At 46.3% G+C, this 24,087-nt stretch overlaps 1 protein-coding gene across 2 annotated transcripts in view; it reads left to right on the top strand.

Annotated features, from left to right (window-relative positions):
- The window catches only part of ZNF839 (zinc finger protein 839), a 282,082-nt gene that overhangs the window by 161,309 nt on the left and 96,686 nt on the right, over positions 1 to 24,087 (top strand). For both annotated transcript variants that reach the window (XM_086937833.1, XM_086937832.1), the window contains exons 4-5: positions 10,286 to 10,378; positions 12,959 to 13,111. In XM_086937833.1, the coding sequence (XP_086793959.1) occupies positions 10,286 to 10,378; positions 12,959 to 13,111 (246 nt within the window). The remainder of the gene's footprint in view (positions 1 to 10,285; positions 10,379 to 12,958; positions 13,112 to 24,087) is intronic.

Below are 24,087 nucleotides of genomic sequence, written 5' to 3'. Positions count from 1 at the left end.
CGAAGTGACGCACCTCTCCTCCAATGGCTGGCCTCCGTTTAGGAAGCCAGCCAATGGAGGAGAGACAGGGCAGGGAGGCGGGTTCCAAAGCGCTACTAAACCACATTAATTCTCCGACCCCAGACTGCGCAAGCGCAGCCTTTAGGTCCTCGACCTAAAAAGGCGCCCAGGGGACCAGTTACCACCCCGCTAGAAGTCTGCAATTGCACTGATCGTTCTTTCCCCGAACGTGAAGGCATGATTCAAAATGATAAGAGGGGCCACAAGATAAATATTTTTTGACAAATGCCAAGGGTGGACGACAATACCTCCCTGCAAAAATAGTAAAGTACAGGATCGGCAGAACAAAACAAAAGGGGTGGCCCAACCCAACCGACCTCGGACGGCCTCAGACGGCCCGCCCTTTGCCCGGGCTTAGCCCCGGGCTATGTCCTGCGCGCGTCCCGCGGTAAAAATGTCAGTCAAATACCCAAAAGAAGGCGGGGCACGCCCGGGAAGAGGCGTCAGCTGTGGATGTAGCAGGAATGCTGGTCCTCGCAGTCCCGCACTCCCGCTGTGGGTCCTATTGGTCAGGGTCCTCCACGGAATAGCAGCCTTCTGGCAGTCACGGCGAGGGAACAGCACGGGGTTAATCCAGCACCATAGAGGTTTACAAGCTCCAAAGTCCTGCTGCGAGCGGCCCCCGCAAAGCGGGGGCCGCAAGCAGTAAAGAGCCGGTGAAGGGAGGCGGGGCACGCCCGGGAAGAGGCACCAGCTGTGGATGTAGCAGGAATGCTGGTCCTCGCAGTCCCGGGCTCCCGCTGTGGGTCCTATTGCTCAGGGTCCTCCACGGAATAGCAGCCTTCTGGCAGTCACGGCGAGGGAACAGCACGGGGTTAATCCAGCACCAGAGAGATTTACAAACTCCAAAGTCCTGCTGCGAGCAGGGACTTGAATCGCTTAGAAGGGAGGTGACGGGTCTGTCACCCGGTTACACAAAAGTTAGGGCTGCCACACAACACGACACCTCATGGGGCCTCTTATTCACTCTGATTTGAAGATCATGACATGGAATGTCAATGACCTAGGCAACAAAATTAAATGTGCCATTGTTTTGCAGTATATCCGCAGGCACGCCCCGACTTAGTTTTCAAACAGGAAACTCATTTGAAAGGAAACCACTCTAGGGCATTAGACCGATTTTGTTACTTCCTGGTGGCGCATGCAGATTTCACCTCCGACTCCTGGGGCACGGGTATATTGATAAGGTCCTTAGTACCTTATACACCAGGTCAAACCTGGAGTGATCCGCATGGTAGGTTTGTAGTGCAGACAGGCACATGGGAGGGCCATATACTTAACCTTTGCTCAGTTTACGTGCCACCATGATTCCCTGTGGAAACCTTCCTGGCACTTAGCGGGCTGATTTTGGAGATGCCAGTTGGTACTCTGATACTTAGGAGGACATGAATGCGACATTGGACTCGAAGAGGGATAGAATAGCCAACACACCGGAGGGCACTAAAGCTAGTCCACTCCTAGCCTGTGTAGACGCAATGGGACTAGTAGATTTATGGCGCAAACACAATCCCACTGCACAACAGTTTACTTATCTCTTGGCTGTGTATGGTAGCCTCTCCCATCTGATTCACATAATCTCACACCACACGTATGCTAGTCAATTCTGCAATGCGTCGCATTTGGCACGCAGCATCTCTGATCACTCCCCAGTGGTGGTGTCGTTCTCAGGTCCCTTGGGATCTAAAGGGCAAAAAATTCCAAGACACAACATGGGAACTGACAGATCAAAACTTTCTGGAGAACGAGGGCACAGTCTTTTTGGCCAGCACCCTATGTGAAGTCTTCAAGGTAGTACTGCATGGCCATGCCCAGTCCCATGCCCTGATTAGGGGCTCAAGAAAGGAACAGATGATCAAGTGTGAGATGCTAGAAAAGGAAATCGCCTCTCTTTAGATGGCGGTGCTGGGAGCAGGGGTGGGGAAGGGTGGCGGGTGCGTCTGACCGTGACCAATGTCACAGACTCAAGTTGTGACTGCAAAAACTGAGGGGCCTAGCAGAAAATAAAGCCTCAGCTCACGTGCTGGCCACACAGATGCCTACACGATATTGGCTAGAAGGTCACAAGCTTATAGCCTGGTTGGAGATGAGAGATGGGGGCAGGGACTGGATAGTGGAAATCTGAGACTCTGCAGATACATCACACACCATTGGGGATGCCATATTGGAGGCCTTTATTATGTATTATGAACACACGTACTCCTCCATGACAAATCGGTCTGGAGTATGGTGTGCTGACATACTTAAAGATCTATCCCTCTAGGTCCTATCAGCTGAAGCTAGGGACACCCTAGAGCAAAACCTGACGGTAGCTGAGGTGGAGGGGTAATCTACGAGTTGCAATCTGAGAAGGCGGCTGCGCCCAACGGATTACCAGTGAAACTATACAAGTGCATGGCTGATAAGGTGGCAAAAGACATGCTGGACATATTTCAGGCAGCCTGCCAATAGATCAGAGGTTGGCTACCATTGTAGTCGGCTCTAAAAAAAGTTAAACTGCCTTCGACTTGCAGCGGCCTATATCTCTCTTGAACCTGGAGGCTAAGGACTTGGCCAAAAGACTAAAGACCATGATAACCATGTTTGTTCACCTGGACTAGTCAGGCTTATGCTGCATGGCGATACCAGATTGAATTTGAGGGTCTTTATGGGGTATTCAAGGATGTACTATGATGGACATCTCTGCTTGCTGCCCATGCCAGATTAGGATTTGGCCCCCGGTTCCATACTTGGATTAGACTCCTATACCAGGGCCCACTGTCCCCAATGATTTTTCTCCTGGCGCTAAAGCTATTAGCTGCCTAGATTCATCGAGACTTCCTTCAGAAGGGGGTTGGCAGGAGAAGGGGCTGGGAGGAATGGCTCTGCCTTAATGCTGACCATCTCCTATTATACGCTACGCAACCTCACCTCACGTGGATAGAATACTCCATATTTTTCAGCTTTTTCGGGATAATGCTGGCTCTCTGATTAATTGGGATAAATCCCTTATCTTCCCCATTGCCTGTAGTTGCCCGGCTCCGTCAGCAAGATGTGTAGCCCCAATCATGACCGACTTTTTCAATATTTGGGCATTTATGTAATGCAAAGTGCTGATGAGTTTTTGTAGATGAACCGGTTTCCTCAACTGGAACACCTATTCACTGATGTTGCTCATTTGCATACGCTCCCGGTGTTCTTGATGGGACGGGCCGTGCTCTTCAAAATGATGCCGCCCCCCACCGCAGTATGTCCTCCAAAATAACCCCTACAGCGTGCCGCCCAAATTCTTTCCTAAGGTTGACCGCAAACTGTGCAAGCTCTTGGGGGTAGTTCAAGTATTTCCCTCTGTAAAGTCCGACAAGGGGTATAGGAGGGTGGGCTGGCAGTCCCCAACATACTTGCCTACTACTCGGCAGCCCAGTTGACTGTGATCAACGACTGGGTGTTCATGAATATGGAGCAGCCAGCATATCGAGTTAACAGAGCCCCTATGGGGAACCGCGGCTACCCAGCGCTACTATATATCAAGAAAACGGAAGAAATCATTGCGGACTCAGATTGTGGGGAGGGTGTGGAGAAAGGCCACCAGTTTTCTGGGAGGGAAGGGCAAACTACTCAGCAGAAATCCACTTTGGGACAGCGATTTGCTGAGAGAAGTCTGGAACCGGAAGGGTTTCCATAAATGGGAGCTGCTAAGTATTGAGCACCTAGGAGACGTTTGGAGCTCTGATATTCAAGGACCTAAAGATGGAATAAGAGATGGGAGAATCGGAACAACTTAGGAACTTACATTTAGGTCACACAATGCAATGTACATACTCTGGAAACATCCTCAACGACGACAGCAAGCTGAACAACGCCTTGCATGAACAATGACTTGGCCTGAACCACGAGCTAACGCAGTCTAGTGTTCGTGCAAGTCGTTGTTTGGAGGAGCTTCAAAACAGGAACAGGTAAGAGGGGTTCGTTTTTAGGGGTTGGGGTGGTTCGGGTTAGTTTCTAGGGGCTTGGAGGGGTCGTGCTGCATTAAAACGCATAGTTTCAGTGATTGTCTTTATTACATACAGGGTTTCGTTACTTTTCAAGTATTTTTCCAAGACGTTTCGTCGCAGTAGATGTCTCACACAAGATTCAGCTGCGTCAGCAGAAATTTTCATATGGTGCTGCTGTTCTCTCCCATGACTCTCAGCAGATTTTCGGTCCATACTTTTTTTTCTCTCTACGGATTTATAACAAGTAACATATTTCAGGAAAGCTTTGCTTTCCACATCCTTATCTGCTTCTTGATCTTTAACGCATTAAATGAACTCCTAAGACAAACGTATGACTTTCACAGGGAGTCTTACCGATCACAGGACACAGATTATTTTTCATTTTCGAAGTATTTGGTGTGGTTTGTAAAAGCGCTTGTTGTCTACTGTTTCACTCCGTAGCCAACCTAGTAGCTCTAAGCAAAAATGATCTTTCCCATATGTTTGCATTGTAAGGGCGCAGGGCACCATTTACTGACACTCATGAGTTCCACAGACAGAAGGGTGTGAGGGAGCAGTGCAGATATTGAGAGGATCACAATTCACTAAAATGCATAAGGACCAACATCAAGAAGCATGCGGGGGCACACTGCACAGTTTAAGATTTTTGCAGGTAACTGTTCACCAGGGGGGTTCACAGTAGAAAGTGCGCATGGGCAAGTACCTAAATTCACCTTGAAGCAGGGCACAGTTCACTAAAACGTATGACTTTCCACTATCAGACGAGTGTGGGTCACTGTGCACAGCTTGAAAGGGATGTAGGCACTTCTCACCATCAAGGCATCTGCTTCCACACTCAAAAAGGTACAGGGGCATAGTGGGCATAATCCCAAGGGTGCATGCTGCTGTTAAGTAAGTGCCCGAGTTTCCACAGCCAGAAGGGTGCCAGGGCACAACACACAGACTGCATTTCTTTAGTATTGCTGTTCAGAACGGGCTGGTTCACAAATGCACTATTTAACTTCAATAAAACAAACTTAATGGCGATATTTAACAGTGCCACCCCTTAACAACTATTCAGACCTCATTCCCAAAGAATGGCACCTGTCCTCAATTTTGAATGTAGTCTCTAGCTTATCTTCCTTCTGACAAAACATTCACCATTGTGTCTTAACTTTCTTACATTTCTTTGTATTTGAAATGATATTGCAAACATGTCACATAAAAAAAATCACAACTGGACTCAAAACATTCTTCTACACTGTTTTCGAAGTGGCAATTGCACTGTGCTTATCAGTGTCTGGTATAGTGCAGTTAGCATAATGGAATTCCTTCCTTCCTGGCAACTTGATCGCTCACCACCACAACCTCCACTGTAACAGGAAGTTTCTTTTTCTATGCAACATTATCTTTTATTGGCTGCGCACTCCATTTTCCATACTTTTCCCCACATAACTTCCTTTGTAAAACGACACAAGTTTGGCAGAGCACAGAAAAGGTACAAGATCTTATGAGAATTGTTTCTGCACACTTTCTCGCCATTCAAACATGATTTGCATCCTACTGGCAGACAGCTTAGGAAGCTCACAGTGACAAAAATAATTCTAGCTATCTGTCTGTGATCCACCGGGCTTCAAAGTGCATTTTTCAACGTATCTTCTATTTTTTTTTTTTTCTTTTAACTGTCACGCGACCTTGGGGGGGGACGTGTTGTTGTTTGGCATTAGTGGATAGCTGGGGTAGTTGTCACAAGCACACCTCCCCTCCCGCCTAACTCCCACCAGCAGACACCCTCACACCACTGTGTTGATATGCAAGCAGAGGAGAGAAGCGTTGAAGTCAAGCTTTTTCAAACTGGCGGAACTGGTTTTGACAGACTGTGTCTCAGTGTGTAAGAGAGGAAAAACACCTGGGGGACCGGGGTGGAAATGCCAATAAATAAACCAATCTCACAGAAAGAAAAGTGAGAAGCCGGCAGAAAAAAGAAAACTAGGAGGGAGGGGTGAATGAGAGGGGCTTGCCGGAGGTGGTCTCCTGAGAGGACCACTGTGTGTAAGGTGGAGAAGGGGTAATGGAGCTCTGATGAGGCGAGGGCGCTCAAAGTGAAAGAGACATGCAGAGAACGGGACGTGCTCAGAGACACCCAAGGAACGGAGATAAAGGTCAGGATGGCAGAGAAGCAGAGGGCCCCGGTGCAAAGAAACCTGCAAAGAAAAACAGGTGAAGAGAGCCAGGAGTGAAAGTGCAAGGAGGGTAGCAAAAGGGGTATGTGAGTACGGTTTTGTGTGTTAACCCCTAAAAGACTTTAGTCAACACTGTAGCACGTCAGTCCTAAGCCATACATTAAACCAACACTGTTTTATTAATACCCTTCACCTAAAGCGCTTCGTAGCTTGCCAGGGACATGACCCGCTTTATTAATTCAGATATAGTGCAATGCGGAAAGTATAAGTCTGCATTTCAAAATAATGTAAATCTGCGCACTTAGGACACGTCAATACTGTGAACAGAGACGTGGGATGGAGGGCTATGGATAGAACAGGCCATTTACTTGTTAATCTCGGTCAGAGTTAAAAAAAATGGATAAATCGATCGCGTAGACGCGTTCTACTTTAAAAGTAACGGAAGTCGGAGAGAACGTCGCACTGCCGCCGTTGGAACTGCAGAACAGGGTTTGAGTCTGAAGAAAAGACAAGCTGCGCCAGAGACTAAAACTACAAAAACAAGCTGCAATGTAAGCATGAACAACATGGTTAACTTAACGCTCTCAAACCTGCCCATATTACAAGCCAGCCCAGGAACTAAAACTACAAAAACAAGCCGCGCCAGAGAAATGAAAGGCACGTCAGCCATTGTTGAAGGTAAACACAGTTATACCCAAAAAAAAAGTGCTTAGCGGCTAATTAAGAGACACTGTCCCCCGACGCAAGTAAAACATCCAATCCCGGTGGGTGGGGCCAAAAGTGGACAGGATGTCAACCTTGAGGGATTAAAATGCCTCCGGTGCAATCGTGACACTGTGTTTTGCATAACCCATGATGGAAAACGACGCGCTCAAATGGAAATTGCAGGCGTAGCACAGACATAACTTCTGGAACCGTATTGATTCCAAGAAGCCCCTGCGCGGCTAGAGCAGCGCATGCGTGCTGCTAACGCCAGGAGAGTCCTAAAAAAGGCTCCAATTTTCTGCTTTCATGTGCTTCAAACTTTCTGAAATCTAGAATAAGAAGTGGTTAGCGACTCTGTGCTTGCAACGTGCTCTACTTATGTAAGTTTCTCTGCACGAGAGGCTGTGGTGTTTGCCTACAAAGATTTTGGTGATTAAAGCCACTTGTTGCTTTCACCTGGCAAGGCTGCTGCTGCTTGGCAGCGTGCGCATCTGGGAATTCTCGTGAATTCTGACATAATGATGGATGGATTCTTTTAACTGTGTTGGGTGTAGTGGTTTATCATGGAGTTCGTGGTTCAGTAAGTCGTGGTTAAATAGTTAGTGGTTTGGCTTTGGTCGTTGTTTAGCCTTCATGGTATAGGCACTTGTGATTTTGTAGGTAGTTGTTTAGTCATACAACCGTCATGTACTGGAGGAAGAATAGTTGCCAAAGACGATTCCATTAGATGACTCACTGCTGTTGGACCCTATGTTGGACAAAGTGATTTCCCTGACCTATAGAAAATGAATGACCAATTCACCAGACCCCTTCAAGTCCCTGCGAGAGGCATGGGAGGGTGAAATAGGACTTATCGAAGATGATGACTGGTTGGAGGCATTATAAGTTGTAGGGAAGTTGAGAACCGAGCCCGCTTTTGGTTAATACAATTGAGGAAAGTCCACAGATCAGATTACTCAAGATCACTTTTATAGCGCCTGGAGCATTGCGACACAGTCCTGTGTGCTAGGGGATATGGTATGGTGAGCTCCTTTTTTCATATCCTCTGAGACTGCCCCATAATCCATGTGGCCCAAGTCATGAGTTTGCATGTGGCATGTGTTATACATAATGGGTGATGAAGTATGGCCCAAATATTGGAAGATCTGGCTAAAGTTATTGGCCGGGTTGACGAAGAAAAACATCACAAAGGCATGGGGAATGAGTAGACCCCCAAGTGTGCGGGTCTGGGAGGTTGATCTGAATTGTGATCTGAATTGATGCCAGCAGGCAGAACAGGTGGTCTACCAAAGTCGGGTTGTCTAAGAAAATCTGAAAAAGTTTGGAAGCAATGGTGCAACTATAGGGGACTGTGAAAGGTTACTATGGGGTGGTTGGGGGTACTGGCGAACCAAGTGTGGTATCAATGATGATACTATTTACACTAAGTCAGAATTTCAAAACTATAATGTACACTGTTGGTTGATATTAGCAGTTATTCTAATGTCATTATGCCTCTTCTCTGTACTTCAAATTATTCTTACAAGATTGCATCTACCTTTGTACACTGAGTAATTGTTAAATAAAATATTAGAAAAATTGGCTACCTCTTAGAAAAGTGCCAGAACGAAAGTAAAAAAATGTGTTTTTTTTTATTCATGTCTGCTTGTTCCTGAAAGCTATGAAGATGGTGATTTTAGCATAGCAAATCTTTTGTTGATGCCATTTTTAGGAGAAAAAACACTACTATTATAAATTTTTATGGACCACTTTTTTCACCCAAAAACACCAAAAGCTTAGCTATATTGTCTATTTTCTTGGTTCCCTCATTGGCAATCCACAAACTCTGGGTACCTTTGGAATCCCCATGAGGTTGGGGGAAAAAGGACGCAAATTTGGCACGGGCTAAGCAAGAAGTACGCAAGTACGAAGTCCTCAAAGTAGTCTGAAAAAGGGCTCCGCACTGGGGTGAAAAAGACCTGAAACCAAAACACTGCTAGCATAAACCAATATTTTTCTTTCAGATGCTTTCCAAATTTCATGAATGTCCTGCATCCAGTTTATTGCCTCGTGGGTACCTGAAACTTGCAATAAAGGCGCAGGGGAACACAAATGTAGGTCAAGCGTTGTCTCGCATGTGTTCTGCCTGAGGGGAAAGAGAAGAGAACTACCATATTTTGGGAAAATAAGCAATAACATTTTGTCAATCATTTGTTAGCATCTTCTCCCAGCCATTAAATTGCTACGAGTGAGGTTTGGCACCCAACAGAAAAAAAAACATTGGATGTGTACATGTTGAAAATATATAATTGTAGTACGCTTCCCAAAAATAAGCACCAGCAGTGTACCTAAGGTTTCACAAGTGTATCGTATTGAAAATCATAAGCAATCCTACGCTGTACTTTTCATGGCCCCTCTGCCAGAAGCCTCAATTAACCAACATACGCTACAACAATTTGAGAAGGAGCGTTTACTATATTATTCTGTTTTCAGCCCAATTCAGGCAGTCTAATGTTTAAGAACATAATAATGAACAAGAATAAGATTGATTTGTCAGGAGTCTTGAGAATGCGTTCAGTATCCTACTTTTATTAATTTTCCAACACATGATGTTTTTTTCCAGTCAGCCCAGCCTAGGACTTCTTCAGGGTTGTGCATTCCAAACTTGTGTGATTTCTAAGTGGAATGAAGTATAAACTCCACTTTCAGTGTCTTCATAAGAACTAAATCCCTTTTTGGGTGGTAAAATACCCTCTAAATCATCTTCATCCTTCGTGTGTCGGGGCTCAAATGGCACTGGAAAGGATGTTTCATAAACTCCCTGCAAGCAAAAGTCAGGTATTGCAATCCGGCATTTCGCATTCAGATACTTTCCAAATTTCATAAATGTACTGCATCTAGTTTGCGAGTGAAGAACCCAAAGGATAACACATACATATCTAGTATGAGATGTGGGGAGACCCAGAAGGACAAAGTTGGGGCTCAAGCATTTGCAGGAATAGGTTCCCGCCCAGAGAGACTAAAGGGAGTTAACATGTTCTGGAAGCCCTGATTTGGAAGGGCAAATTCTGTGTTTTATTTTCCAACCCCTCACCCCTCATTGAACAGTACTTTTATGTTTAATGTCTTTTGTAGGAACTGCTTCTTGTGCAAATCACTCTATAATCAATCCCAATGTGTTCATTAACTTGCCTCATCTACTGCTTCTACTTGTTTCACAGGCATTGAATGTTTATACCTAACACTGAGTTCTAAGTAAAGGAATTCTAGCACATGCTCAGATATTCAATGCATCACCACACCTTTGAACATTGGCTTGTAAGTTTGTATAATGACTAGTGTTGTATTCCGGATAACATTATAATAGAAAAGAAACAGTTGTCTTAAAGTGATTCCTGTTTTTTATAGTTGCTTGAAGAATGTGAAATTGAAGATTTAATGGAATTGGCTCTTCCACTTCTGGCAAAGCTTGTAACAGTATTTGAGTTTCTCGTCATGAAGGTAAGCATGGTAGTGTGCGTTTAGTGTAAAGTTGTCAAATTGTCCCTTTATTGTATTTTATAAACTTTTTCAACACTCTTAGCACATCTTACGAGAATACCTGTTTTAATGATAACGTTTATAATCATTATTTGTTGAAAAATGCGATAACACTTTAGCTCTTAGTAGGCAATTGCTAACTGTGAGTCCTACTCCATTCCCTGGAGTCAATGGTGCTTCTAACAAGCAAGTTGTCAGTGAGCAGTTGATCAATTCTGTATTCAGTGACACTATTTTGTGTATTCAGTCCTACTCTGTTGTTATTGGCTACCACAGAGCCATGTGCTAATTGTAATGTAGATGAGAAAGCAAAGGTCTGTCAAGGTATACATACTATTTGGTCATCTAAGGCGTGTCATACATCTAGGTCAGAATAGCGAACCCTAGATAACACCTCATTGTAGCTTGTCATTGCGATCCCTTGCCTATCAATTTATGAAAAACAACTATCACATATATGTTGGTAGTATATCCAATAAGTGAAAGAAACATCTTTTAATTTCTGCCACAATGCTATTCTAGGTCTGGCTATAATGAGCATTAGGTCTATAATCTTCTTAACTGCTTGGGAATTCTGATGGCCTGCACTTTGAAGCTTCTGAGTTGTGCTTGGGGCTCTTGCCCTGATGTGTACCATGGAATATAAAGAGACTGCCTGAGTGGGTGTTGTACTTGGAGTGAGGGGTGTCTGTGGCCGTGGTGACCCGAAGGGCGCTCGGCGGTGATTCTCTGGGATACACAGAGAGCGTACTTCTGTGCAGGAACCACTGGAGCAGCTGTGGCAAACCCTCTGCACCTATCTCCCAGAATAGCATGCAGGAGCCAGCAAGGGAGGCGCCGGTGAATGCTGCACAGTGGAATTCTGATGGCAAAACTGCGGACATGCTTTGTCCTGCGGCTTAACGAGACTGCAGATGGAACTGGAAATTCTTGTTAAAAGGGCACAAAATCCTCATCCACCAAGCTGGCATGCTTAATCATCAGGACTGCTCCTCCTCCCTTTACATGCAAAAAGTAATCTTTGCGAAGGGGTTTCCATTGATAGTAGCACTTAGTGGAAATCCTTTTGTGTGGGGCTTAATTGTTCCTTGCCGAAATCCTTTTGTGTGGGGATTAATTGTTCCTTGCCGTTGAATGCTATAATGTTGGACCCCAATGTAAATAGTATAAAAATACCTGAAGGTGAACAGAAGGATTTATTTTTGTTCCCTACGGTAAGGATAAAACATGAAAAATTGAAAGGACACTAAGGGTGTCCATCTTTCCTCATGCCCTGAAGTTTCCATGTATGTGCCCAATTTCTCATGCCCCATATGTGCCCAGTGAAATTCATCGGGGTGGGGGCAGTTCTTCCTACGTTAGGCCTAGACTGTGCATGCATGTGATGGTGCATACAAACTAATGTTAAAAACAAAACGTAAGAAAAGTTATACTGAGCCAAAATGTATTAATGAATCTGCAACGAAAAGACAGCATAACCAATGTTATTTCATTCGTACCTCCGTGGTCAGTTTTCAAGTAAAGACTTACAAATGGCTCATAACGCCCCAGCAAACCAAAGTACGTGTGTACATTGCAGGCACACGCAGTCTCACCACACAACAGTTATACGATATAAGTGTGATGAGTCAACAATGAAAACAGGTTACCTACATTTTCTTAAAATGGGTTTCATAAATGAGGGAGCGTAGGTAACCTTTTGCGTCATACACTTTGGAATAAGGAAGTAGTGTTGTCACTTTCAGTTGTTCAAAACGCTGCTCAATATTTCAAGTGAGGAAGAAAAAGTACCTACTACTCGATTAAGCTATTTTTTTTCCATTTTTGGGTTTTAACTTTTCATATACATAGTTTGTTTCTTTTGCATGTTTCATCATGTTCTGTATTTTGGAGTGCTGCACCATTAGTCAACTCCTCTACCAGATGATGATAGGGCATACGCTGTTTGCATAAGGGGAATATTGGACCTCTTTCAGTACTTTTTTCTGGATGTCTTGTGCATTTAAACAATGTTTGGCCAATAACTATTTTCATGATGCTCGTTGCACTTCAGCCATGCTTTCCCAATCAATTTGAATTTTGTGGAGCTTTGTAATCTTTCCATGCGTGGGCCTGGGTCCTAGGTGCAAGTATCATTTACTTGAGTTGATGTATTGATGTTTACAGTTCTTGCTTTACAGCTCCCTTCCTTTCAGACCTCTGTTCTTTGCTATGCTCCTAGAGCCAGGCATCAAACTTAGGATAGTTATGTGTTTCTTGTAAGGGCAATGGTGGTTCAACTCACTTCCCTTATAGGTAGGGGTGGTCCCATTACATTTGGGGTAAGGTGTGTAGGACAAGCCTGGATCACACAATCCTCCATTGTGTGTAACCTGTACTAAAATCCTAGTAGGTTACAGTAGGTTTACAGTATATTTGTTGTGTTGTAATAAACATGTGAATACCAATATAATTGTTAGACTGCTGTTCTTCATCAGTTCATTGTTTTAAAAACTGCCAGTAGCCGTGTGAATTGTGCTTTTATTACTTTTTTTTTGTAAGGTGGAAAAAGGTCATCCAGCAAAACCTTTTTTTCCAGATGTGTACAGAGAGTTTGAAAAGTTGCATGAAATGGTGCAGAACATGGCTCAAGATCATTTCAACAATGTTTCATATTTGACTGTCCAGCAAACATTAGAAGTAAAAAACCCAAAGGTAAGAATAGACATTTTATATACTGCTAATCCACACTCCTAGAATTTCCAGTGAATTTAACTGTGTGATATTAAACTTACTTTACGCATGACATATTCAAGACTGATTTACCCAATAAAAATTCTCCATATGCTTAAGAGTTAAAGTATGCATAACATTTTCTTTTAACATAACCATACAGCTGCCTGCATATAGTCTGAGCATAAGCTGGTTGTTTAGGTACTGGTTATCATTTTCTTCTATCTGGTAATATAGGTCAGTTCTTAAGGTAAGAACAGGGGCCTGCTCTGAAGGAAGACATTAAACAAAATTCTACCAAAAAGACAGCACATACAGTAATTCCTTTGAGAATATAGTCGCCACAAATTCAGAACTTTTTCAGTTGGTGATAATTGCACAATAACATCTACCAGACCTGCAACCATTTTCACTGATATGAATGTACAGCTGCTACAAGAAAACCATTCTACAGAGAATAATTTAAAAACTCAGACCGGGATTTCACTGCTGTTAAGATAGCGGTGTTTACTGAATGCATTGGTGAAAAATCCTTATTGAAAAGTCCTAGCCCAACCCAAGTTTATTCGGTCATTCTTATCTCTATTCTAATTGTGTACATGGATCGGTTGTTAGTTTATTTTAATTTCTTTGTGTTTCATTTTCCATATATAGTTTTTCTCGTAGATGCCTGCTTGCTGCATTAGGAGTGATTTTGGATCCTCCTTTGTTTTCAATTTGTACTTAGTTTTGTTGCCTTCACTGTCCACATCATTAATGACATGTGAGATTAAGTTTCTTTCACCCCCTGCCTATCTAGCCCTGTGAAGGGTGCTGGGTTTACAAATACAGTGCCACCAAAATGCAAGCCTGCCTACATTGAGCCTATGTATTGATGCTAGATATCTTTCCATGCTTGTTCAGAGCCGCTTTCCTGGACTGTTGCGTCCCCAGTTTAGTGGCCTCCAAATCAAATTCTGGATGGTGCACCTTTTAAAAGAAAAATACCTCTGAATCAGGCATTTGAGTGATTCCCTGTCCCTCACTACAGCCATTATAGTGTTGATTACTGGTTTCTCCATGTTGAACAACCTCCTTTTTCATTAATAATTGTGCCTTGACTACCCTATACACCCTATGGGTTTACAGATAGGAGGGGTAAACTGTAATGGGTGCCCTGGTAATGTCCCGAGTGGACTATTGCAACTCACTTTACTTGGGCACAGGAGAAAAACAACTAAATAAACTTCAAGCAATCCAAAATGCCGCAGCTAGGGCTCTGTTAAATCTACCCTACCGCCATCCCACGTCCAAAGCCATCAGGGAACTTCACTGGTTCCCAGTTAGAGCAAGAATACAGTTCAAGGACCTCTGTCTGGCACACAAATCCCTGTATGGCACGGGATCAGACGACCTATCCAAACTCCTCCCTCGATATGTACCATCACGCGCGTTAAGGTCAGCAAATCATGATCTGATATGTCAACCAAAAATAAGAAGAATGCGATGGGGCGGCAGGTCCTTTTCGTACCAAGTCTCCAGACTATGGAACTCTATGCCCTCAGATCTGCGCTCACAAAAATCTAAACAATGTTTTAGAAAGGCACTGAAAACCTGGCTTTTCTCCTCACATTAAGATCTACCTCACTGCTTTCCCTGCCATTATAGCGCCAAGACGCCTCGGTATTCGAGCGCTTTATAAGTACTTCAGTCTGTCTGTCAGTCAGTAAAGCATGCCACATAAGGGGATATAGGGCTTTGTCCTTTTAAGGGACACTCTCTGGCCAACATTACTCTTGAGGATATCACAACAATTTGGATGCCTCCTCATACCCTCGTATCAGAATTATTTTTTCTGTTCCCCTTCGGATCATTTGTCTGTCAAAATTCTTGCTTATATAGCTATACAATCACAGCTATAATCTACTTTCATTCTGCAAATTATCACCTTGTGAGTTAAATGTGTGTTTATCCCCACCTCCTTACTTCCCCCAACTTTCCTGTTGAAAAAAAACTCCCACTGGAACATTTTAAGGTACTGAGGCTTTGTCACTATGTTTTAGGGTGCACACATGCATGTAGATCATACATAGATCTATTTGCTTTTGAGAACCTTATTTCACATCAACTGAAAATTATGGACAAACCTCCCAACCTAACTGTCAAGGGGGGGGGTGATAACAGCTGTTTGTTCTACTGGTCACATTTGTTCTAGTTTTTGGCATAGCATTTTCCGATTCACCTTCCTTTAGTCTTCTGATCTCGTAGTTTGAAACTTGAAGAGCCTCATGCTGTTGTGGCAACTATGAATAGTTGGCGTCTCTTACACCGATGACACCCAGCTGATTCTCTCCCTCACCAACGAACCCTCAACTGCCACAACCAACTCCCACAGTGGAATGAAAGCCGTTGCTACATGGATGAAAGACAGCTGCCCCAAGTTGTACTCGGACAAGACCGAAGTCCTCATCCTGGGACCCACCCCATCAGCCTGGGCCAACTCCTGGTGGCCGGCCGCTCTGGGTGCTCCACCCATCCCGACAGACTGCGCATGCAACCATGGCATTATATTGGAGTCTTCGCTCACAATGAACCACCAAATCAACGCAGTCTCCTCAGCCTGCTTCCACATGCTCAGTCTGCTCCAAAAGACTTTTAGATGGATCCCCACAGATTCCAGAAGAACGGTCACCCACACACTGCTCACCAGCAGACTCGACTAAGGCAATGCCCTCTACGCTGGCATCACCCAGAAACAGCTCAAGAAACCACAGAACGTCCAAACGCTTCCACCCGACTGGTCCTCAACATCCGCAGCCACATCACCCAACACCTCAAACAACTCATCTGGCTCCCAGTCAACGAGAGAGTCCCCTTCAAGCTCTTCACTCATGTTTACAAAGTCCTACACGACGGACCAGCATACCTGAACCACTGTCTCAGATTGCACGTACCCACAAGACCACTCCGATCCTCCCATCTACCCTCGCCTCCATCCCCAGGATGCACAAGACCAGAACAGGCTGAAGATCATTCTCCTACATCGCCGCCAAGACCTGGAACACACTACCCCTACACCTTAGGCAATCAGCGTCACTGACTCAATTCCGGGAGAACCTTAAGTCCTGGCTCTTTGAATGATTCTCCACCCAGACCGACAAGTAGCCCCCCCTCCCACAGCGCCTTGAGACCCTCATGAGTGAGTAGCCTAGCTTTACAAGCCCCTTATTGATTTATTAATTGGTTAGCTCAGCTTTAGCTACCGTTGCTTCAGTGTTATATTTAACCTTTATTGGTTGCACATATGAAGAACCCTGTTCTAACAAAGATTTCTGTACTACTAAACTGCTGTGCAAAAATAAAGTATGGGCCTGAAAACACCTTTATGGCCTTGGTGATAACTGGAATCTTATTGTTCCTTCAAAACGTTCTGCAATATAGCCAAAAGAAGCGAGAGGAGTTAAGTTTAAATCAGTGTTAATCAGTATGCCTCTAACAAAAGGCATATATAGGCAATTCATGGCAGACAGAGCAATAGTAGGCAGTTGTTTGAATGTAGGCAGGGACACAGATGGGCTTTTGCATTGTGCAGTATTTATTTATAAATAATATTGCAACGTATTTTCTGAAATTATTATTCTGAAATTATTATTCAAGTGCTCACAAAAAAGTGACAGCAAGCGTGATCTGATGAGTGAAGGTGACATTTAAAATATATACATCTCATTGACAAGAAAGACAGAAGCTCCTGAGGGTAATTTAAACAGTACAAGGAGTTTCTAGTTGTATAAGGATCGACAACTATTCGATCTCACTGATTTGAGATCATCATCAGGACAAAAAGTTGTGAGCATGAAGAATTGGGCAACGAAAAGGATGCCGATGCATAGGGATACTCCCTAATGATGTGATCCAATTAACAAGGTTCATGTGCTTTGCATCAAGTCCCAATGATTTGAGGATATGCGGGCAGGTAATTCAATTAGAATGCCGCAGCAAGGGTAACAGTCCCGAGAGGATGGCAGTCACTGCGCAGTCGGTGTTGCCATATTCACCATTAGTAATGCAGACCGCGTGTGTCAGCCGACTCAGTTGGGGACGGGCGGCTGCTCCGTCTCAATTCCTCAGTCGACAACTGACTGCTCCTTGTTGCCTACATTTGTTACTCCTACACCCAATGTGACTTACACCCAATGTGACATGTACTAAGAGTTAAAAACATGATTATAACACCTCATATTGCACAGAGAGAGGGGCATATGTACAGCATAAAAATATGTAAGGAGGTCTTCCTCCATGTTCCGACCACTCAACTGTTTCTTATGGTCGCCTCCTCTGATGACAGAGATCGCATCTGTTGCAAAATAGTTGAGGCCAGTGTTATTACTTTGGTAGTGTTCTTCAAAATGTCTGGCGACAGGGTAAGTTTAAAAAAAAAACATATTTTATTTGGCAAGTCACGTATACATCGCAGGTCTCTGCACACCAGAGACATCTGCAGAATCGGACTATACAGATACGTGGGCAATCGACTTTGTTTTTTGGGAGAATAAAGTCAAAATACTTTCAGAAATCATTAGAGCAATACAAGATATTGTAAGAAACCCCCCTCCAACTCCCTCCCACCCACTTTGGTCGCACAACGCCCGCACAATCCAATCCACAGCCTATAAATAAACCAGAAGAATCTTGGAATACTCAAAAGCCTCCCCCAGGCCCCCCAGTATCCTCACAGGCTAGAGATATAGAAGGAAGTCACCCCAAAAGATCAGCTCCGCCCGCCACAAGCGTGTCTTAGTAAAGTAGACCCTATGTAAGTATTCTAATTGGATGAGGCGGAGTGGCATCGCTATAGCCGCTCCCCGAGGAGCTGCAAAGGCCTCCATCCAGTCCTCCTCCTTCAGTGTGCCCACATCCGCCTCCCAGTCCCCCCGAAGTTTCTGAAGTGTGGGGAAGCAATGTGTAACCAGAGACTGATCGATCCAGGAACTTTTCTTTTGCTTCAGATCCCCCATAACAACTTTAGCTTCCAGTGGACTGAATTCGGGGAGAGACTCCAGACCTTCTAAGCTGGGGGACAGGGAATGACGAAACTGAAGGTAGCGATAAAACTGCGACCTTGACATAAGGAATTCCCTCTGAAGGTCTTGGGAAGACTTTAGTGTGGAGCCCCTCATAACATCCTCCAGGACTGAAATCCCAATGTCGTCCCATCTCTGGAAACCCTGCAAGGCTGCCAATAGGGGTAAACGCCCATTGTTCCAGAGGAGGGTCTCCCCAGTAAGGGTGTTCCACCATCCCATTCGTCGTAATGCCTGTCTCCAAATCAGGAACACCACCCGCGGGACCGACGGCAACGCGCCCGCAGCGGCGTGGAATACAGAATTGTATGGAGCGAGTGGCCTTCCAGGAGTGGCCGCCGAAGCGCATATGCCGGGTCTCCCCTATCGCCGTACCACTACTCATTGAGGACCGGCAAGTCTGAGGCCTGGTAATACGAGAGAATGTCTGAGGTCGCGAGCCCCCCACTATAGGTGGAGAGGAAGCACGAACGAAGAGCCACGTGCACCCTTCCCCCCCCTCCCACAGGAATTGCCCAAGTGCGGCATTTACCAACCAGAACCAGCAGGGCGGGATCAGGTACAGGTGATTCTGGAGCTGGTAGATGAACCGGGGAGAGCCACTATTTTGAATATTGCCGATCTACCATATAACGTCAGGGGCATAGGGGACCAGGTCCTAAGGTCTGCACGTACCGGCTCCCATACTGGGGCCAAGTTCCGCTCTCAAGAGACTGCCGGCACCTCCGAAACCAACACGCCCAGATACATCAGTCCCCCCACTCCCAACTGTAACGAGGAAGCCAACGTGCCCACTTTCTTCTGACCCCTTAAAACCCATAACGTGGATTTGCGAGGGTTCATGTAGAGCCCTGATGTCTCCCCAAAGATCTGCAGGATGCGTAGGAGCCGTGGCACTTTCCTGTCAACTGCTGTAAGGAAGAAGAGCATATCCGCATAGAGCGCGATCCTGTCCGACAGGCCTGGTGCCCACACGAAACGCCGGATCTGCGCATCAATGCGCACCCAGGCCGCCAGCGGCTTCATGGCGAGAGTGAATAAATACGGGGACAGGGGACAGTCCTGCGCATTACTCGTCTGATAGAAAAGTTGGATGAGGTCACCCTTGCCACCCTCACCGACTCAGTCAGATCCATATACAGGAGTGTTAGATAGGATAGGAAGCGTGGGTCAAGGTTGAGTTTGTGCAGCAAGGCAAATGGGTATACCAGCTCAGGGAGTCGAACGCCCTATCCATATCTGCTAGGAGTAGAGCCGCTGGTTCCCCCATCTGCCGAATAGCCACCACGTGTGCCCGCCTAATGCTGTATCTGCTCGCCCTCTGGGGCATGAACCCAGCCTGATCAGGATGTATGAGCACAGAGATGTGGGGCTGAAGGCGATTGGCCAGTGCTTTAGCTAGAATGTTGGCCTCCACGTTTAAAAGAGAAATGGAGCAATACGAGGCATGTTGCTCAGGGAGCTGGCCAGGCTTATGGAACACCACCACCTCTGCTTGCCTCCAGTCCGGGGGAAGTAGGCCCTTCTCCCGAGCCTCCTCCACCACCGCCCGATAATGAGGGGCTAGCTGCACCGAATACCGTCGGAAAAATTCACTTGGGAACCCATTAGGCCCTAGCAATTTACCTGGGTTAAGCTCTCCCAGAGCCGTAGACAACTCGTCATCCGTCATGAACAGCTCCAGCTGATTCCGCACCTCATCCGACACTGCTTTGGGTAGTAGGTCAGTTAGGAATTTATCTATGGTGGACTCTGACAAGCATTCCTGGGGGGCATAATGCTCAACATAATATACAGCGAAGCTCTACGCTATGGCTGGAGGGTCTGTAATCGGCATTCCTGCCTGGTCCAGAATCCTCAGAGGGCCCTGGGACTGTAGGGCTCCCTGACAGTCGGTTCAGCATCTTGCTGGACTTGTCCCCCCATTGGTAGACCCTACCACGCGTTGCCAACCAGACCTGTCGGGCCTCATCCATCAAAAGAGCAGCGCATGTCTGTTGGGCCAAGAGTAGCTGTCTCCAAAGCCGACTCCCTCCAGACTTCGACGCTCAAGTGCCTTTATGTTCACTTCCGCACAAGTCAGTTCCTCCCTGCGCATTCTACGCACTGCTGCGCACCAGGAAATGTCTACCCCCCTCAGTGTGGGTTTCAGCGCCTCCCACAGAGTCTCGCCGGTAGAGACCGACCCCACATTGGACGTTAGGTAATGATCCATGGCCTCACTCATGTTCACCCCGTAATCATCGTTCTGTAGATGCCAAACTGAAAGGCGCCACCGGAACCGTTGCTGTCCTCTGCCTATGTGGAGCTCAAGAGACACTGGGGAATGGTCTAAGAGGGTGCGTGGCAGAATCTCTGCCGATGCCACTCTGCCAATCTCCTCCCGGGGCACAAAGAGTTAGTCAAGTCTGGAGAATGACTCATGAACCGCTGAAAGGTAGGTGAAACCCGACTATCCCCATGGAAATGTCGCCATACATCAATCCAATAGAGTCCCGTCGCCAAGGAATGCAATTCCGTGGGTTGGCTACTCACCGAGCTACCTCCAGCCCTGCTAAGTCAATAACGTCTTTCCAATCCCCACCCACCACGGATAGTACCTCCGGTGAACTCAATCCACTCTGGCTCGCCAACCGACCCCCATCTCTGTGATGTCATCAACTGCTCGTTCAACTCTGCCACCTTCCCAGAAAGCTAGAAACACGCCGAACTCAGCGCCCTCTTGAAGAAACCTACAGCAGACCCCTCTGAACTTAAAAACTACCGACCCATATCCCTCCTCCCCTTCCCCGCCAAAGTCATTGAGAAAGCAGTCAACAGCCAGCTCGCCGCCTTCCTTGAATCCAACAACTCCCTCGATCCCTCTCAATCCGGATTTCGAGCCAAACACAGCACCCAAACCGCCCTCATTGCAGCAACAGACGACATCCGAACACTACTGGATAACGGAGAAACAGCGGCCTTCATTCTACTCGACCTCTCGGCCGCTTTCGACACAGTCTGCCACAGCACCCTTATACAACGCCTCAGCAACATCGGCATACAAGGAAAAGCCTTGGACTGTATCATCTCATTCCTCACCAGAAGAACTCAAAGAGTCCGACTTCCCCCATTCAACTCAGAGGCCACTGAAGTCATCTGTGGAGTACCACAAGGATCATCACTCAGCCCCACCCTCTTCAACGTTTACATGAGTCCACTCGCCTCCATCGCGCGTCAACACAACCTTAACATCATCTCTTACGCCGATGACACCCAGTTAATCCTTTCCCTCACCAAAGACCCTAACACCGCCAAAACCAATCATGAAACCGCTCGGTGTACGCGCGCTCTAGAAATACTTTTAAACTCAAACTCAAACTCAAACGCATGAAAGAAGTAGCCAAATGGATGAAACATAGCCGCCTAAAACTCAACTCAGACAAAACGGAGGTGCTCATCCTAGGATCCTCCCCCTCTGCCTGGGACGACTCTTGGTGGCCTTCCGCTCTGGGCACAGCACCCACACCCACAGACCACGCACACAACCTGGGCTTCATCCTAGACTCCTCTCTCTCGATGTCCAGACAAGTCAACGCAGTCTCTTCCTCCTGCTTCAACGTACTTCGTATTCTAGAGATAACTGTAATCACTAGTGTATGCAGTAGACCTTTGACCGATTGCAATAATGCTAAGCTTTGGTATTCGCTGAAGTCCTTACACCATATACCACCCCTATGCGTCTCCTAGAGTTTAACCAGTCATATCCCTTCCTATGTGTATGTAGTTGACTCTTATCACTAGGGTTTGCAGTGGACCTTTGTACTCTCTACCACCCCTATGTGACCCTTAGAGTATTTCCAGTCATATCCCTCCTGTGTAGATAGAAGATAACTCTAATGACTATTATCCTATGTGATTCTTAGATTGTATCCACGTGTATCCCCTCCCTGTGTTTAGAGTTATAGCTGTAACGACTAGTCGCCTGTGTGACTGTTGGAATATAGCCAGGTGTATCCCTTCCCCCGTGTGAAGAGATAACCCTATTCACTAGAACAAAAAGAAACGTGTTCCTGAAATGTGTAACGTAACTGATTCTATGTAAAGTGCTTTGATAACATGTAACGGAACTGGTGCTATGTAAAGCGCTTTGATAACCTAATCGGTTCAAGTTCCTGAAATGTGTAACGTAACTGATTCTATGTAAACTGCTGTGATAACATGTAACGGAACTGGTGCTATGTAAAGCGCTCTGATAACCTAATCGGTTCAAGTTCGCGCTATAGAAAACTCTAAATAAAGAAAATAAATAAATAAATCTTCCGCTGGATCCCCCTCGAAACAAGAAAGACTGTCACCCACGCACTGGTCACGAGTCGACTGGATTATGGTAACACACTATACGCCGGAATCACAGCAAAATTACGGAAAAAATTCAACGCATCCAAAACGCATCAGTGAGACTCATATTGGACATCCCCCGCCAAGATCAGATCACCGGACACCTAAAAGACCTCCACTGGCTTCCCGTCAACAAGAGAATCACATTCCGTCTTCTCACCCACGCACACAAGGCCCTCTACAAACTAGGACCCAAATGCCTCAACACTCGACTGTCCTTCTACACACCCACCCGCCAACTTAGATCGTCCAATCAAGACCTCGCCGCAGTCCCGCGCATCCGAAAATCCACCATGGGTGGCAGATCCTTCTCCTTCCTGGCGGCCAAGACCTGGAACTCACTCCCCACTCACCTCCGCCTTACTCAAAACCACATCTCCTTCAGAAAAGAACTTAAAACCTGGCTATTCGACAAAAATTGAACCCCCCTTCCCCAAGCGCCTTGAGACCCTCTGGGCGAGTAGTGCGCTATATAAATCCCTGAACTTGAAGGTCCGCTGCAAGGGAGGGGGAGCATAAACACTGCCCAGCACCAAGGGGGTCCTCACCAATCTTGCCCTGAATAAACAAATAGCGTTCCTGTGTGTCAGTCCACTGTTGGACATGTGTGTAGGGGACCCTGCGATGTACTAAAATCGCTATCCTCGTGAACCCCTCGTAAAGCCGTTTAAACCCATACCGCTGCAGGCAGAGTGCCTTGTTTCCCATCAAGTGTGTTTCTTGCAGCATAAGGATATCAGCCCCAGCCTGCTTGGCCTGGTGGAGTATGGTCCACGTTTGATTTTGTTGAGGGATCCACGCACGTTCCATCTAAGAATGCGGAGAGTACCCGGGGGTCACCTGCCTTGTGTTGGGTGTATTAGCTATGAGGGAGCGCAGCTGTTGGCGTAGCACGTAGTAGGCTATAGTGGTGTACATGTGGAGAACTGTGGACCAGTAGCAGAAATGCGACCAGTGAACATAAACATCCCCCACCCAACAAACCCCCCACCCCATATCTCAAGAACATTCAAGCATCTGTCGCAGCGGAGCTGGACCCCAATCCCCAACGGGGGGACTGGGGCCGCCTGACCAATGGATCCCCAACTTGGAGCCAGTGTCCTCCAGGCGCGTCCCCCGCCAGCACAGGCCCGGCAAAGAAACCCGCCTACATTAGGACTCCCCCCAATAAACATTCAATAGTCAAAAGACTCCGCAGCACCTCGCAAATCTCTACATTAATCTTCCAATGTCTGTCGCCCAGAGGAAGGGCCCTCCCTGAGAGGAGGCTCCACAGGACATGGAGTGCCGCTGGGATCGCGACCGCCTGTTACCCTTCATCTGCTGACCCCGAGGCCCCCTCCGGGAACCTCGCTCGATGATGAGGCGGTGTGCGCACCCTCACCCGCACTGTTTCATCCGTCCATTTAAAGACCTCCGCCAGGGTGTCAAAGAAGTGAGTTCGAGAACGATACACCTCCTGCAGGCGGGCAGGGAACAGGGGAGCGTATGGATTCTTGTGGTCCCTCAGGTGGGCTT

The sequence above is a fragment of the Lissotriton vulgaris genome, chromosome 9 (assembly GCF_964263255.1).
Source record: "Lissotriton vulgaris chromosome 9, aLisVul1.2, whole genome shotgun sequence".
Lineage (NCBI taxonomy): Eukaryota > Metazoa > Chordata > Amphibia > Caudata > Salamandridae > Lissotriton > Lissotriton vulgaris.
Note: the sequence above shows the minus strand (reverse complement) of the source record. Positions and strands in the feature narration are given on the sequence as shown.